Raw genomic sequence first — 18,822 nt, forward strand, 5'->3', positions numbered from 1 at the left:
AGGTGGCGGCCACCCTCAACAACCTGGCGGTCCTGTACGGAAAGAGAGGAAAATACAAGGAAGCAGAACCGCTGTGCAAGAGAGCCTTGGAGATCAGAGAGAAGGTACTCTCACAAAAAAAAACTGGCCTGTTTGTGTTGTGTCAACTGCTTAAAATGATATTTGAATAACCTTCTGTGACTAGTCAGCCATATTGTAATTATCTCTCTCTTTCATTGCTCAGGTGTTGGGGCGGGATCACCCAGACGTGGCCAAGCAGCTGAATAATCTGGCTCTGCTCTGCCAGAATCAGGGGAAGTATGAGGAGGTGGAGTATTATTACTGCAGGGCTCTGGATATCTACGAGAAAAAACTGGGACCTGACGACCCGAATGTTGCCAAGACCAAAAACAACCTGGTGAATATAATCCGCACTCATGTTTGCACAACGAATCAGACTCTTTCATTGTTAAGACATCTATTTTAAAACTATATGTGACCCTGGAGCACAAAACCAGTCTTAATTTGCTGGGGAATATATTTGTAGAAATAACCAAAAATACATTGTATGGGTCAAAATTATCAATTTTTCTTTTATGCCAGAAATCATTAGGATATTAAGCAAAGATCATGTTCCATGAAGATATTTTGTACATTTCCTGCTGTAAATATATCAAAACTTCATTTTTGATTAGTAATATGCATTGCTAAGAATTCATTTGGACAACTTTAAAGGTGATTTTCTCAGTGTTTAGATTTTTTTTGCACCCTCAGATTCCAGATTTTCAAATAGTTGTATCTCAGCAAAATATTGTCCGATCCTAACAAACCATACATCAATGGACAGCCAATTTACTCCGCTTATTTACTCATTGTACTTCATCTATAAGCTGTAATAGAAATAATTGTACACGTCCCTTTTTTTAAGGGTATGCCATCATTTTAAAATAGCTTCTTTATTATTTTTCCTGCAGGCTTCATGCTATCTGAAACAGGGCAAGTACAAGGAAGCTGAGATCCTCTACAAAGAGATCCTGACGCGCGCCCACGAGAAAGAGTTTGGATCTGTAGATGGTACGATCATTGCTTGATTATGGCTCTTCATTGTTCATTAGCTGACAGCCTGCATGCTTTCACACAAAAGGGATTTTTCCTTCTTTTTTTGGCAATGCTATAAAACTGAACTGTTGTCATTGCTGAATGATACATTTTGATGACTTCACCAGCCGACCCTCGACTCTTGATATCGTGACCTTTCTGCACACCTGACCTCTGGTTTACTACCTTTCACTGTGAGCCGTGGATTTCACAGAAATCCAGGAGCAAACACAACTGATAAAACATCTTTTTAATACCATAAAATATAGGATTAGTTCACATTCAGAAGGGTTTGGGACTAAATGTTACATGTTCTTGCCATATATGTGTATATATGTTTTGCCGTGAAGATGAATTGACTTTCAAATATGGACGCTATATTAGTGAACTGCTTGCCTGTGCCAGGCAAAATACTCAATGTGAATGTCTCAAAAATAAATGTGAAAGCAGAAGTGCAAAGCGCTTTAGTGTACGAACAACTGAACAGATGGTTTGTATCTGTGATTTTCCTCTTTTACTTCTTGGACGTTTTACAACTTTCAGGTGAAATTCTGTGTTACGTCATTTGTGACTTTCTTTTATTTTCAAAATCTCATCCTTTTTTGTCATTTAATTTTGTGTTCTTTAATATCAGAAAATTGATTATCCCTTCAGAATAGGCCAATTTGTGTGTTGTTTATATGATTTTGTTAATCATTTTAATGTTGATTTCACACTTGATTTCAATAAATCAACTTGATTGATTTCTTCATTTTTCTATATTTTCTGTTTCGTATGTTCATGCCAAATTTATTTTGTGCTCTTGACAGTTTTAATACATGTTCACCTGGTGGACTGTTGGTAAATGACAAAACTTCAAGAATGTAGTTACTACAGTTATTGTTAGATCCCATACGTATGGAAGCCTGTTTCCGCCACTGAAAAAAAAGGGTAATTGCGACTTTTTATCTTACAATACTGACTTTTTTTCTTAGAATTGCATGATATAAACACACAATTACAAGTTCTAAAGTCAGAATTATACACGTAGTTATCACAAAACTTGCAATTCAGACTTTTTTCTTACAATTGTGAGTTTATATCTCACGATTCTGACCTTTTTCTTGCAATTATGACTAATTTTCTCAGAATTGTGAGTCATAAAATCCAATTTTGAGGAGAAAAGGACTGGCTATTCTGAGTTTATATCTTGATCTGACTATCTTGAGTTTATATCTTGCAATTTTCAGAAAAAGAGTCAGAATTCGAGTTTATGTCACACAAATAGTGAAAAAAGTCAGAATTGCACGCAATTGCAAAAAAAGTCAGAAGTGTGAGATAAAAAGTCACAATTGTGAGTAATAAAGTCCAATTCTAATAATAATAAAAAAAGACTGGCCATTTTCTTACAATTATGAGTTAATATCTTGCTATTCTGATTTAATAACTTGCAATTACGAATTTATGTCTTGCAATTTTCACAAAAAAAAAAAAAAAAAATCTGAATTGCGAGTTTATGTCACACAATTGCGGAAAAAAAAAGTGTGAGGAAAAAAAGTTGCAATTGTGAGTAGTAAAGTCCAAATCTAATGAAAAAAAAATGCAGGCTATTTTCGTACAATTTAGAGTTTATATCGTTCTATTCTGACTTTATAACTTGCAATTACGAATTTATGTCTTGCAATTTTCAACAAAAAAAAAAAAGTCAAAATTTCAAGTTTGTATCACACAATTTTGAAAAAAAAAGTCAGAATTGTAAGATAAAAAAGTAGCAATTACCTTTTTATTTTTATTCAGTGGTGGAAACAAGCATACATAGTGATTTTATCAAGTATTAAACTTAACTATGAAACTCCTATAACCTTTGTAACCTTAATCTAAAATTGAAGGAGGAACTCAGTCATACCTAGAAACTAGACTATCACAGAACCAACATTCAGAGTGCCTTAGAAACAGCTTAGCAATTCCATGGCAAGATTTATCAAAAACAAATGAATAAATGTGATTTTAGTAACTACGGTATTTGGCAGTTTTTACCATGTTGTGTTTTTGTAATGGCTGACTACAGTAGCAGAACTGTTTCTCTGTGTCTGCAGCTGAAAATAAACCCATCTGGATGCATGCTGAGGAAAGACAAGAGAGCAAAGTAGGTTTCTGCCAGCACGTGTGTGTGTGTGTGTGTGTGTGAAATGCTGAGATGCTCATGTGGGAAGCTGATATAGTGGGTACAGAAAGTCACCACACCCGCTTTTCAAGATATTCACCTTTTGTTGCACAGAGCCTAAACTGAAAACACTATTCTAGCATTTTCTGGCTTTACAAACACAGTAACAATACTCTGAATAAGGATTGCACTGCAGTCATTCCACAGATTCTCAACGGGATTTAGGTTGAGCCCTGAGCAGGCCACTGGAGATCCTTCTCTTTCTTGTTCTTTATGGCGGTTTAGCTGCTCTGATTAGGGTTACTATCGTATTGAAACAGCAGAGGGTTGCAGATTCTCCTCAGTCTGTCAGTATTTTGTATTTTTCAGTCCTGGCTAAAGAGAAACACCTCAACAACATATTTCTGCCTCTGTTTCTTGTTCTTTGGCTGTGTTTTATCAGACACATTGTCTATAGACTCCGTAAAGGACAAATTAATTCCCCATGCTTTTCCACAACCTGTACTGTGAATGTTTTGAAGGGAGGTTGTGGCTGTCTGTACCCAGTCTATATATGTATTTACAGCAAACACAGTTTCCCTGACTGCAAACCTGTCTGGATGATTGACAGCTGAGAAGATTTTAATAGCTTCACTGTCTGTCTCTGTGTGTTTTCCTCCTCCTTTCTCTCAGGGAAAGTTGGCAGATGGGAATCATTATGGGGAATACGGCGGCTGGTACAAAGCCTGCAAGGTGAACAGGTGAGAAAAAGCAGCTACAATTACCCAAACTAACCTGCCCCACAGCTAAAACCGCTGTCTGCAGTTACTTCAGCTGAAACTTCAGCTTAAAGGAATGTTCTGGAAAGTTGAATATGAGATAAGGGTGCTAAAAATAAGTGTTAAAATGCACTGTTTTAAATGTAAGGCCACGAGATATGTTAACACGGGGCTAAAGATTCATTTACTAACCTCGCCTGTGCAGAAATGTTTCTACTCCTGTCATGACCATGGAAATCCAGTAAATCCAGTAAAAGGATAAAAGGCATTTTACATGTGAAAAGGCTCTTATCTTAATCATGATTTATGGTTATTATACTGTGGTTTACACCTCCAGTTCCGTTTTAAAGCCGTAAGAATATATACTTGATGTATACATAGGTCTTAAGATAGGGACAAAACAAAAAAAGTGTTCTCAACTATTTGTTTAGACTATAATGTACTAAAGTAAAACAAACATACAGTTCATATACGTACAGTCAAACCAAAATTTATTCAGACACCTTCCAACATATTATCATAGTTTATTTGCTATAGTTTAGAAAATGGAAATAAAATATGACAAGAACTCATTAAATATGACATATCATAAACTCATAACATATGGCAAGAACAAATTCATCTTGATAATGTCAGATAACTTTGATAGAAAGGTATGTCACAAAACATGATCAGGTCAAAGTGTCCTAAATTATTTAGAAATTTTACTGGTGGTCCACTGTATGAAGAATTTTTGGGTATAATATGTCACAGTTCACTTTATTTTGCTATCCTCACTTACATAAATGAACTATAGTTTCCTGCACCCACGAGTTAAAAAAAAAAAAATCAAATATTATATCTGGTGTCTGAATAATTTTTGGTTAGACTATATAAGACACTGGACGCTATTTACTCGTCTCAGTCAGGCAAAAACTACTGGAAATAATGATGGAAAAATATAAGCCTTGTTATGAAATGGGAGAAAAAGTTATATTATAATTCTTTTGCTTTCGCTCTAAAACTCGTGCACTCTCTCTCACAAAAGTATTCCGTTCCCCAAGAAATACTGTGTTCGCTTGGAAAAAAAAAAGATTAAATAGTTTCTTTTTTGCAAGTGCTGCTATTTTCATCGGAAAATGCAAACCTAGTCTGAATATTAAACGTGTTGGGAATTAAAAGAGACAAATTTGAGAGTGAATCTGTGTGTTTTTTCATACACAGCCCCACCGTAAACACCACACTGAGGAACCTGGGCGCTCTGTACCGTAAGCAGGGGAAAACAGAGGCGGCCGAGACCCTGGAGGAGTGTGCCATGAGGTCCCGCAGACAGGTGCAATATCTGAGAGAGTCATAGTGATGAATGCTGGGAAGCATGATGTCTTTGTAACGTGTGTGTGTGTGTGTGTGTGTGTGTCAGGGAGCGGCAGTGGATCCTCAGAGAGATGGAGAGAGGCGGAGGAGCACTGCATCCATCTCCAGCGTGAAGTACGACTGCAGCAATGATACCGGGGAAGAGGGCAGTGTGGAGTGGAATGGGGTGAGTTAGTAATATCTTTGTCACGTTAAGCTGCTTTAAGTGTATGGAGCCCCAAAGGGGATGTGGTTATGAAAAAAATATGAGACGGGGGGAAAAAAATGATTATATTTCAGTGCTTTTGCATGCTCTTGCAGATGTATTGTGTTCCCCCAAGAAACTTTACATTCTCATGCAACACATTTTCTTATATTCATATTCATATTCTCTTATAAAAGTATCGTGTTGTCTCGTAAAATGTATTGCGTTCCCCCAAGAAACTTTGTAATCTCTCGAAAAACATTCTCTCTCGCAAAACAAAAATATTGCATTCTCTTGCAAAAGTATTGCATTCCTGTGAGAAAATTTGCATTCTCTCGCAAAACATTTATATTCCCTCGCAAAAGTATTGCATTACTGAGGGAAACTTTGCTTTCTCTCGCAAAACATTTGCATTCTTTTCCAAATTATTGCATTTCCACGAGAAACTTTGCGTTTTCTCAAATGATTGCATTTTCACAAGAAACTTTGCGTTTTCTCACAAAACATTCGCGTTCTTTTCCAAATTATTGCATTTCCACGAGAAACTTTGCGTTTTCTCAGAAAACATTTGCGTTCTTTTCCAAATTATTGCATTTCCACGAGAAACTTTGCGTTTTCTCAGAAAACATTTGCGTTCTTTTCCAAATTATTGCATTTTCACGAGAAACTGCGTTTTCTCAAATTATTGCATTTTCACAAGAAACTTTGCGTTTTCTCACAAAACATTCGTGTTCTTTTCCAAATTATTGCATTTCCACGAGAAACTTTGCGTTTTCTCAGAAAACACTTGCGTTCTTTTCCAAATTATTGCATTTCCACGAGAAACTTTGCGTTTTCTCAGAAAACATTTGCGTTCTTTTCCAAATTATTGCATTTCCACGAGAAACTTTGCGTTTTCTCACAAAACATTTGTGTTCTTTTGCAAAATTACATCAAACATTTTTCTTGAGGGAATATTTTGTGAGCTTGTGGTGAACACAAACATTTTGCGAGAGAACGCAAAAGCATTGAAATATAATTTTACATTCCACCTCCTCATTTAGGGGATTTTTGGAATAATACTGACAGATATCACTTATTAGACAATCAGAAATACTCTCTCCTTGTCAACCTGTCAGTTTTGCATACAAACATCTGGTTGGCTAACATATCTTTGTTTTGAAGAGTGGCATATGTCAAAAGTTAGCAAAGTAGTGTAAGTAGTAGCAAAATGGCTAAATTGCTAACATCATTACACAATACTTGCATTAAAAATACATTATCAAGCTTCATGAAATTAATTTTCTTTCTTAATTCATGTTCCTAGTTCTTTTGTAAAATATTCAAAAGTACAGAGTCCCGTTATGGGATCCAAGTCAAGAATTCAAGAAGTTAAGAATGAAATTATGGCCACATTATTTGATCCCTCGCTTTAGGGGGCGATATTTGGTCACAATATCTTGTTTTTGTCATATGCGGAGCTCCATACATTCAGTGCATGTTTTTCTTATATGTAGGCTATGTTCTGTATAAATTATTTGATTAAACATTAAGTATTAACATTAAATATTAATCACTTTAAATGATCTTAATCAAACGCCCATCCTGAAGCTTGAATTGCAAAACAAAATGATTAACACTTAGACTGCAGTTATACAGTAATAATGCTGTGTTATCTGGCAGCGGGATTGATATCACTTTAAAAAATGAGATCGGGACAGCCTGCGGCGGTCAGTGCTGCATTGCAGCCGCTTCAGTGTGCCAAAGTGCCCATAGTCCCCTGCTGATGTCATATCCTGTGTGACATCAGTGATCTGTGACTCATTCTCTCCTTACCCACAAACCCTCATCACTGACACTATCATTACATTACTACTGCTATGATTAACAATGACTGCACAGCTATTTTCTGAACCATATAATTAAGCATCTGTGATTATAAAACAGAATCTCCAAAACAAGAGTGCAATAGAGTCGTATTCCAGAAGTAAAAAGTCTATTCATTTTCTCCGTTTTTAACGTATAATGTAGAAACTATGATGATAAACATTGTTTTCAGTGAGAAACCAGTGGGACTTGAATTTCGTATCTAAAGTGTGTTTAATTGGGTAATTATATTGGTCATCACTAAATCAACCTAAATTCATTCATTTATTCTAACAAAACAAATCTTTACAGGTTAAATCAGATTAAATCTTGAGATACTATGAACAAACTCACTGCCTGTACTTGTTTTTCATTGATCTGCTCTTGATGTGTTCGTCTCATGTGTGCTTTTGTTCTCTCTCTGTGTCTCTGTGTCTCTCTCTCTCTCTCTCTCTCTCTCTGCATTAGGCCTAAGCTCTCCTCATCTTCCTCTGTCTGCTCTAACAACAAATCAGATCTGATCTGCCTGATGTAAATGGATTGGGCGGAGTGTGTGTGGAGAGAAGCCCAGCACAGCTTTAACTCTTGCTAAGGCTGATGGGATATCATCTTACATTTCCTGTGTGTTCTTGCTCTCTCTCTTTCTCTGATTCTTCCACACTGACTGATTTCGCTCGTTTGCTCATTTCTCCTTGTTCTCTGCGATGTCTGTTTTTGTGTCTGCATTGTTAACTGTGTTACACTGATTTATAATCTGTAATATACAACCTCAGTGAGACACACGTGTCGGACTAGCAGAGTGAATCTTATGAACAGGCCAAATCAAAAGAAATAAGAAATTAGATTTTCATGATAGTTAGGCACATTTCTCCCCGTAATGAAAATTCCCGATATCTTTACAGTAATGTAATACAAATGATATGTTGTTTAAATGGTAAATTCTGTTCAAATGTTTGGGTCAGTACAATTTTTTTTATGTTTTTTTAAGTCTCTTATTCTCACCAAGGCTGCATGTATTTGATCAAAAATACAGTAAAAAATATTATTACAATTTAATTTAACTGTTTTCTATGTGAATATCTGTTAAACTGTAATTTATTTCTGTGATCAAAGCTGAATTTTCAGCATCATTACGCCAGTCTTCAGTGTCACATGATCTTCAGAAATCATAATAATATGCTGATTTGCTGCTCAAGAAACATTTCTGATTATCATCAATGTTGAAAACAGTTGCGTTGCTGAATATTTTTGTGGGAATCATGATATATATTTTTTCAGGATCCCTTAAAGAATACAAAGTTCAAAAGAAATAAATTACTGTTGCTTTGATTAATGTATTCTTGCTCAATAAAAATACTAATTATATTAAATAAATAAATAAAAGAATTGTACTGACCCTAAACGTTTGACTGGTAGTATAACTACAGAACAAATAATATAAATACTTCAATATACTGTTACATTAACTTACGTTATATTTAATTCCTGTTATTTAGCAGGTATTGTACTGGCCAACTCTCAGATAAATGAACGTTTAATCTAGCAAAAGGGAAAGTGTATATGGAAATAGTCTGCTGATAATTTTGCATTCTTTACCAAATTAATACATTTCTTGCATTTCCCAATTATATAATCGTCATAACAATTGAAAGCATAAATTGGAAAATTAACATAAATTTACACAACAAAGAAAGTTTTGAGTAAATAATGGCTGAATTTTCATTTTAGAATGAATTATCTTTTCTTTTCTTTTTTTACTCATAAATTCATGCTAGTGACTTAAAAGTAGTGCGGAATTTTAAAGATTTCTTCTTCATTTTATTTACTAGATTTTCTTTGTTTTACATTTATAGCTTCATTTTCAGATTTTATGGTCTCAAACTTTCGGACCTTGTTACATAACTCATGTTACAGCACAGTTTATGTATGTTTATACCCATCTTAAAATTTAAAAAAATACTTGAAATAAGTGTATTATTTGCTACTCGCATTTTTTTCTACTCATAATCATGTTTAGCTTGGTAAAAAAGTGTTTTGTTGGGTATGTGTCAAATAGGCTAAACCCATTCTTCACTGGCTTTTGTTGCCAAATACATAAGAAAGGCCAAAATCTGCTCATTATGCCAATAGTAGAGGCGGTGAGTTTCTTCAGAAACTAAAGCTATTTTTGCAATTCCGTGTGGTTTTGCTAATGGCTTAGAAATGACACACTTCATCTTTCAATGTATTACTGTTCACTATTCAGGATTCAGGATTGGTGAATTAGTGCGGCTGTAGCAAATTCTTCACTGTAGTTTGACTGAGGGCCACACTGCAGATTCATGGGATGTTTGTACTGCGTGTGTAAATATATATATGTGGCTCTTTCTGCACGCTGATGTATGTCTTCATTAAGCTCATATGACATCTAACCCAATAAAGGCTTGGAATTAGTGGCCTGGCCTCTGTCTGTGTGCTTGAATGTGAATTATGAGTGAATGTTTTATTGGAGGCACTCTCTCCGCCACACGGTGACCTAGTTTCTGTCACTGGCAGTGGTCACACAGCTTGTATTTGCTTCGGTTTTCTTCACCATGACAGCACAGAGCATGGATTAAAGTAAAACTGAAGGGTTATTTCAGGTCTCAAGAGCATATGTGCTGTTATACATCTAAACCTTTGGATTTTATCATGATGCTGGATTTAGCATAGACTGTTTGCATAGCTGAACAGCTCCAAAACGGCAGCGTGTAGCTCAGATTGGATTTAATGCCAACTCAGTCATATGGATTGGATTTCCACATTGGCAATAAAGCAGTAATGCTATAGTTACCCTAGTAAACCTTAGTTGCATAACCTGAGAGCATGACGTGGTGTTTCTGCAAATACAAACACGTCCTGCCATCTGCTGGGCTCAGAGATACACTGCAATGCTCCAGATCTTTTCCAGTATGAGGTATTTTAACGTTTACCACCGTACATTGGATATGAGAGCTAATATATTGGCCTGGCTGGATTTGGATATTATTAGCTGCTCAGTTACCCTGCTGGCCAATAATCATGCTAAATTGGCAGATTAACAGATGTATGAATTCTCCTTTGTGTCAGTTCCAAGATCTACCGACAGCAGTGCTGCGGTGATCCTGTACTTGAGTAGGCTGACCCATAAGTTAGCATCACCGTGGTTTTTCACTGACTTTTGTATTCAGTGTACTTTTAAGTGTAATGCATTACAATATTCTGTTATTCCTTAAAAAAAGTAACTAATTACGTTACTTTTTATTAGTGCTGTCAAACGATTAATCGCGATTAACTGCATCCAAAATATAAGTTTTTGTTTACATAATATATGTGTGTGTGCTGTGTACATTTATTATGTATATATAAATACACACACACATGCATGTATATATTTTGAAAATATTTACATGTACTTATGTGTATATATTTATATGTAAATATATTTAATATATAAACACAACATTTTTTTCTTAAATATATACATGCATGTGTGTGCATTTATATATGCATAATAAATATACACAGTATACACATATATTATGTAAACAAAAACTGTTATTTTGGATGCGATTAATCGTTTGACAGCACTACTCTTTGGTAATTTATTACGTTACTTTTTGCATTACTTTTTTGTCACTTGAGCTGGGCTTGCTTATTTATTTTTTAATAACAATAAACAAAAAAGTTATATTTTTGGCGCCTCTAAAGACCCTTTCACACCAAAAGTGAAATTAATAAGCCTCCGGCTGAAGGAAGTGCCTCTGTCTCTGCACTTCTCTCCCGGTTTCTCTCAACAAGATATCTGTCAGCGAAAGAATGGGAAAACTTGCGTTACTTATTTGAAATAATAATTGAGATATTTTCTTGTCAATTTAAAAGTAATTCATTACTTTACTAGTTACTTGAAGTAAAAAGCAACTCGTGTTACTTGTGATGTGTTACCCACAACACTGCATGTATTGTTGCAGATACTCTGTGGCCAGCAAAAGTTTATGATTCATACATTTTTTTGTTCATCAAAATAACCACAAATGAACACAATTTTAGACTAAATTAAGTAAAAAGCAATAATAATAAGCAAACTATAAGAAAACTACACCACAGTCACGTTAATTCAACATCACCATCACTACATTTCTGACAAATCTTTAATTTCTATATTTAAAAATTTACAATTTGAAAAGTTTGAGTTGAAACGGTGTGAGAGTGTGTGTGAAGAGTGAAGCTGTGTCTCATTTAGAAGGCTGCGCCCTCCGGAGGTCGCATTCGAAGGCTGCACACGTCATCGAAACTGTCTCATTTCAGAAAAGCAAGTAGGACGCTCCGAATGTGACCTTGTTTCACAGGAATTCGGAGGATGCATGAGGTGTGTCCTTCGCTGCTACAGATAACCCACAATTCTTTGCGTCGCCGTAAACAACCGTCGTTAATTTGAAAAATGCCTGCGACGGCAGATGTACACACAAGCGCAGATAAACCGGATAAACTATGTTCTCAATATCCTCCTCCTTTTCTTCTCTAACTGATGTCTGTTGTACGTACGCTGTAGCTCCTCGAACACTGAGCAAAATAAAACAAGTAAAAACTTTTTTTTTCAAATAACTTTCCAAATTTAGAAATAATTTTCCTTTGTTTACGTAGTGTGAGAACGCAACGATGCTCTAAATGTGTTGGCATAGCAACGTGATACTTCCTGTTTCCTTTTCCGCCCGTCCTACGAAGGCCGTCTCGTTTAATTCTAGGTTGAGGACACTCCGTGTACACATCCTACAGAGCATTCGACCTCCGGAGGGCGCAGCCTTCTAAATGAGACACAGCTCGAGTTTACCTGTCTGGCGGGATGACGCTTATTGTCACCTGTTAGCAATTGCTAGTTTCAAGACACATAAAATTTGTAAAAAAATTAAGATTGGGTATTACTATTGTGTTTTATGTTGTAGAATAAAACATACAATTTTCTTGAGCTTCTGTTGTCCACAAAACTTGTTTCAGGCATTTAACCAAAAAACCCATTTTAAAAACCCACTGACGTCAGGAAGTGCTAAAATGCTAACTCTTGCTAATTCCTTCAGCGCTCTATTCAGCATATGTATTCAAAGTTTATTGTTTCAAAGGAATTTTTATTGATTGCTCTAAAACTGAAATCTCCAGTGCTAACTCACTGCAAGGCACCAAATATATATTAATTTTTAAACGATCAAATACTCTTGTAATTTAAAGAGACAACTATACGCAAGTTCTTTATAGGTTGACCCTGAGAAGTAGACACTATAATGTTTGTTTGAGAATCCTAACCAGCCCAAACACAGCAACGTTGGCTTAAAGGGATAGTTCACCCCAAAATGAAAATTCTGTCATTAATTACTCATCTTCATGTCGTTCCAAACCCGTAAGACCTTCGTTCATCTTCAGAACACAAATTAAGATATTTTTGATGAAATCCGAGAGCTTTCTGACCCTCCATAGACAGCAAGGGTCAAACGCAGTAAGGACATCGTTAATAGTCCACGTGACATCAGCGGTTCAACCGTAATTTTACAAAGCTTTGAGAATACTTTTTGTGCGCAAAGAAAACAAAAATAATGGCTTTATTCAACAATTCGTCTCCTCCGCATCACCCTATAGCGCCATTTTGGAGAGTGTCGCATACGTAAACAACGTATGCAACGTATGTATGCGGATTCGTTGTTTACGTTGTTTACGCTTTGATCTGAACGTAAACGATGTCCTTACTGCGTTTCTGTAGCTTGATCGTGTAAGGATCCTTGCTGTCTATGGAGGGTCAGAAAGCTTTCATCAAAAATATCTTAATATGTGTTCAGAAGATGAACGAAGGTCTTACGGGTTTGGAACGACATGAAGATGAGTAATTAATGACAGAATTTTCATTGTTGGGTGAACTAACCCTATAACCAATGGCATGAGTTGAAAAACATACAGCAACAGTTTTAATAATTCACTATGTTTGTGTTCAGGACGGATCTCTCAGGAGAAGCGGCTCTTTCGGGAAACTCAGGGAAGTCCTGCGCAGAAGCAGCGAGATGCTGGTGAAGAAAATCCAGGGAACCATGCCACCAGAACCTCGCAACACAAAGTGAGACACACAAGCACAGCGATTCATGAACTTTGAACCCAGCTTTAGCAGGTTTACCGCCTGGTACAGTAGAGTGTTGTTCTTTCTTGTAAATGAGTTGTTTTTTATCCCACACAGCATGAAGAGAGCCGCGTCCCTCGGTTATCTGAACAGTAATGGAGATGAGGACTACTCTTTTCAGGTGAGATGATATAGGGACACTGTTGTGTGAGCTCAGGGTTTAATTTGATTTGTTTTAAAGGAGATTAATGGAGTAATGCTGATGTGTCGGTCGTCTCGTCACAGGGTTCGGGAGCAGCGAGGACGTTGAGAAACAGCAGGCCTCTGAGCTCAAGCACAGTGGAGCTGTACAAAAGCACAGACCAATGAAAATGCATCCATGTTCTGACTCATTTCTCACTAGATTTGTAGGAGGCTGTGGTTAATGTGCTTTTAATCATGAACACTTTTGGCTTTTCGTCTGAGTTTACACATATAAATCATGCATGGTTATTTTTCGTCAAGGAATAGTTCATCCAGAAATGAAAACTCGTCTTTTAATCATTCTCATGTAGACCACAAAAGACAAATTTAACTAACAGCTCTTTTTCCGTTAAATAAAAAGTGAATGGAAATGGGTGCCGTCAAACTCCAAAAACAACAAAAAGCTCCATAAAACTAACCTACTTGTGCACTAAATTCTTCCTGTCATACTGTACAGACCAAAATATGGAAGCTTGTTTCCACCAGTAGATAAAAAAAAAGGGCTACTTGCAACTGTCTTCTTGCAAATCAGAGTTTATATCTCACAATTCTGAGAATAAAAAGTCAGAAATGTAAGATAAAAAAATTCATAATTACCCATGGCGGGAAAAAAACAAACAAAAAAACTCTGAACTGCAAGATGTAAATATGCAGCTTTTGCGACTTTTTTTCTCACAAATCTTAGGTTATATCTCACAATGATGAGAAAAAAAGTCAGAATTGCAAGATGTAAATTCAGAATTCCAAGAAAAAAAATTCAGAATTTTGAGAAAAAAAATTATGCATGGCGGGAAAAACCCCTCTGAAATTTAAGATGTAGCCTAAACGTGCAGGTTTTGCAACTTTTGTAAATTCAGAATTGTGAGAAAAGTCAGAGTTGAGAGATAAAATTCGCCATTAAAAGAAAATTTAAAATTCCAAGAAAAAAGCCAGAATTTCGAGATAAAAAGTTGCAATTAACCTTGGCAAAAAAAAACTAAACAGAATTGTGAGATGTAAATTCAGAATTCCGAGAAAGAATGAGAGATATACACTCTATTACAAGACAAAAAGTTGTTGTGAATTATATATAGTTTGCAATTTTGAGAAAAAGTCAGAATTATGAGATATAAACCTAAAATATTAATACAAAATTTTAAGATTTTCGTGACAGACACAAGCTTACATACCAAAATGTATGTTTTTACTAAGGGTGAAGAAATGAATTGCTGTGTGGAAGAAGACTTTTATGGTGCCTTTTTGACAGCCCTGTTCACCATATGCTTTCATTGTATGTAAAAGAGCAGCTTGGACATTTTGCTAAACATCTGCATTTGCAAATAAAGTCACACAAGTTTAGAAAAACGGATAGGGGTGGGTTATATGACCAAAATCTTTTTATTTAACAATAACTCTATATATCACAGTGCAGTTCTTTTTGTTGCTTATTTTATGTTTGTTATTAAAAATAAGAACCAAGAAGTGCATATAAATATAATAAAACAAACATGCATGAAATGAACATTTAAGTCTTTCAGGTAGCATTCAGGTACAATAAATGATGTAAATGATGACAATTTGAATTTTTGGGTGAACTAATCATTTAAAACTATTTTAACCTTTCTTAAAACCGATAGCAACTGCCTTAACATTACTTTTTGAAACCTAATATGGCACAACTACAATATTTTATATGCTGAAAACACTGGAATGTGATGGCTGCTGTGGGAGGCTTTGTGTGTAGTACAGATCTGAATTATGTAATGAGTGATTTTAACCCCAGTGGGAAAGACCAGAAATCCACCTGGCTCATTCTCTCAGGTATTAAATATCCTTTTGACACATATTTAGCAGTGAAATTTGACCTCCGGTGACAAAAACCCACAAGAAACCCGGTGCACGAGCATTGTTCACTCAGAGCTCAAGAGAGGTGTTGTGTTGCTCATGACCTGATTCATCAGCCATGCACGGCAGTCGTTTTATTCCAGTCGCTCCTTCATTATGTGATGAATATGTCCTAATTTATAGGTTCTGCCCCCATGTGTTTCTGTAACTTTGTGTGATGTATTTATTTACTCTGTTCAAGTTTTAAAGCAACCATATTGTCATTTTTTTCATTGCTAATTAAAATTTGGAATATATATGTAATCTGTAAATATGGAATTTGAATATATGGAAATTACGTTTATCAGTTTGATATTTGTACAACACGAACCAAGCTTTACAGTCCACATGTGTTATTGAGCAGCCTGTTTCATTAGTAAAGAGGAGTTGATTTATATAGAAAAATCTAGTTCTCCTAAGGTCTGTGGTTTCTAATCATTTCATGCTCCAGTGTCCATGGACTTCTCAGGCTCCTGCTGGTTAGACTTGTTTGTCTAAGTATCCAAGTATGTTTTGAAAGCACTTTTTTGAGAGTCATTTGCTGGGCAAAAACTAGATGCTTGAATGAACTTTCACTGTCTGATTTGGCTTGATTGAAATAAAAACTTTTAGTGAAATCATGCAATGTCCATTTAAATTTTTTTTTTTTTTTTTATGTCAATACTTAATTTTGCTCATGTTCTGGTCAGGGCAAGGGTAGAGCCTTGAAAGTATCCTTTATTACATATGACTTTATCTAAGGCAATAATAAGTTATAAGTAAATAATAAGTGTAACCTCATATTTAATGCTTCAGATTTAAAAGGTGGGATATTGGAAACAGGGTGAGAGAGCAGTCGCTTACCAAATTTGCATACTAATAGGTGCTATATTTGGTTTGAAACTTGCTTTACGAAAAAGTACGCTCTATATAGTATGAATGAAATTCGGACATACTACATCCACCATGTTTTCACTGTCATGTCAAGTCATCATTATTTTTAAAGCGCTTTTTACAGTGCAGATTGTGTCAAAGCAGGTTTACAGTATTAAACGGGGAATTAGTGTGTCGAAAAAGTGTGTCGCTCTCCTGTGGCCAGATGAAACAGCAGTTTAATTCTACGCTGCAGCAAAGTCAGATTGTGCAGAGGACTCATCTGGTTCCCGTGGTCTTGTCCCGAACTTTTCGTCTACTGTTTTATGAATACAGTGAATTCAGTCATACTACTTACATTCTACTTACATTACTGCTTACATACTGTTTTTCACCCTACTATGGAAGTGGGCATATTTGGGCATGCAAGGCATGAGATCGGGTCCAATAAAACACAGCAGTTTAATTCTACGCTGCAGCAAAGTCAGATTGTGCAGAGGACTCATCTGGTTCCCGTGGTCTTGTCCCGATGGCCGTCTTAGGTGACGTGGTCTTCGGAGGGGATCTGTCTCTGGGGCTCATCTAGTTGTCCTGATCTCCGCTGACATGTGACCAACCGGCATCAGTTGTGGCTTTATGGGATTGTAAAGTGTCCATTAGATGTGCACTTCAGAATCTCGCTGGAAGTAGTAAGTGATCTGGGAACTTTTCGTCTACTGTTTTATGAATACTGTGAATTCGGTCATACTACTCAAATTCTACTTACATTACTGCTTACATACTGTTTTTCACCCTACTATGGAAGTGAGCGTATTCGGGCACGCGGTGCATGAGATCGGGTCCAATAAAACACAGAACAACAACATACTGACTAGAGACGAATGAACATTAAAATGTGAGCTTGACAAAGGGTACGTTTACACGACCACAATATACTAAATACGGAAAGGTTTTTCCTTTGGATTTTTGAATGTTTTTGTGTACAAATGACAACGCTGTCAAAACAATCAGCCCGCTTACCTGAATCCCTGAAAACGACTAAAGCCTGGAATACACTACGTGATTTTTGCACCAATTTTCAGCTGATTTACAGTCTGGAGAAGATTTGAGTTGACTGATTCCATAGAAAATCACATAGTGTATGATGATCAAATACTCTGATTTTTTAGCTTCAGACTTTGATTCCATCCAGTCGGAGGAGATCAGACATGTTTGATATTAACAGCTGATTTTAGAACACATATTGTTTTCATTTGTCACGTCTCCTAGCAATAAGGTGCACATTTCTGCGTGAGTTTGTTGTGATCGGAAGGAATTTAAAGTCTGCTAGTGTGAGATCCTCAATTGTGTATAGTGTATGATGCCCAGTTTTACTTTGTGACTATTTACAAAGTCGGTAAGTGTGATGCCTAGTGTTTTAAAAATCTGTAAACATTTTAAAAGTCGTGTAGTGTATTCCAGCCTTTAAAATGCTGTAATATTAATGCCAGGCCAGTAGTTCATTTTGTAAAGAAACGCTATGCATCTGTGCACATACCTATAGTCTGAACACGTAATATGTATGTGCGTGACGTCACAATTTTCATGAATTCATGTTTTCGTAGTTTACACATAGAAAACAATGCTATCGTTTAAAAAAAAAACCAAAAAAAACTTGCATTTCGAAAACCCCGTTCTCAAAGGTTGCCATTTTGAGACCCGCAAAACACAGCTGACACGTAAATAAACAGCCAAAACGCATAAAAAAGTTTTCTGTTTTCAGTTAAAAACGGTGTTGTGTAAAAGAACACAAGAGATAGCACTTTGTCGTGTTGTGTTTTAAGCATCTTCCCTCTCATTAGAGACAGAGACAGAATGGACCCTTTCCACAAGACTGTGATGACGCATCTCAATGGTCATCAGCATCGTAAATCCTTGAAAGTTTTTATATTTTACGTTTAATTTAGAAAATGTATGCACATTTATAATACTATACTTTGCATTATATCACCTTTGCATCAAATTACAAAAAAACTAGTTAGCGCTAATGTGAGGATGTTTCTAATGCTGGGAGGGCGTTCTCTCTTCTGACTGCCGTTATAAGTCTCTCTCAGTTGTTTTCCTTTATTTTATTTTATTTTATTTTTTTAAAGTTGTGAAAGCACTACCGTGGAGTTTTTCTTTTGCTATTTGAGCAAATGGGAATGCAAAAAATATATTTGTGATACTCTCCCATTCACTGCTTTCAACCTTTACCCAACCATGACGACTTCCTGCTGAGGAACCCGGAAATGTAAAAAAAAGTCTTTACTAAAACTATAATGGACCAATTAAATACATTTATAAAAAAAAAAAACTATAAATATTACGAATGTAATCAGATTTCAAGTGATTCAATAATTCGATACAGGTTACCTCATTCAGGTGGTCT

The 18,822-nt window shown here is 35.9% G+C and overlaps 1 protein-coding gene across 2 annotated transcripts in view; it reads left to right on the forward strand.

Moving 5' to 3' along the window:
• klc4 (kinesin light chain 4) overlaps positions 1-16,180 on the forward strand; it is a 30,929-nt gene extending 14,749 nt beyond the window's left edge. The window contains exons 7-16 of one of the 2 annotated variants that reach the window (XM_058760858.1): positions 3-104; positions 224-397; positions 954-1,053; positions 3,153-3,202; positions 3,893-3,960; positions 5,182-5,290; positions 5,378-5,497; positions 13,336-13,454; positions 13,572-13,635; positions 13,740-16,180. In XM_058760858.1, the coding sequence (XP_058616841.1) occupies positions 3-104; positions 224-397; positions 954-1,053; positions 3,153-3,202; positions 3,893-3,960; positions 5,182-5,290; positions 5,378-5,497; positions 13,336-13,454; positions 13,572-13,635; positions 13,740-13,823 (990 nt within the window). In that variant the 3' untranslated portion in view covers positions 13,824-16,180. Of the gene's footprint in view, positions 1-2; positions 105-223; positions 398-953; positions 1,054-3,152; positions 3,203-3,892; positions 3,961-5,181; positions 5,291-5,377; positions 5,498-7,828; positions 9,796-13,335; positions 13,455-13,571; positions 13,636-13,739 lie in introns of those variants that run through there. The other variant, XM_058760859.1, reaches the window with a different exon arrangement.
• The last annotated feature ends 2,642 nt before the right edge of the window (positions 16,181-18,822 follow it).

This window comes from Onychostoma macrolepis, chromosome 22 (assembly GCF_012432095.1).
Source record: "Onychostoma macrolepis isolate SWU-2019 chromosome 22, ASM1243209v1, whole genome shotgun sequence".
Taxonomy (NCBI): Eukaryota; Metazoa; Chordata; class Actinopteri; order Cypriniformes; family Cyprinidae; genus Onychostoma; species Onychostoma macrolepis.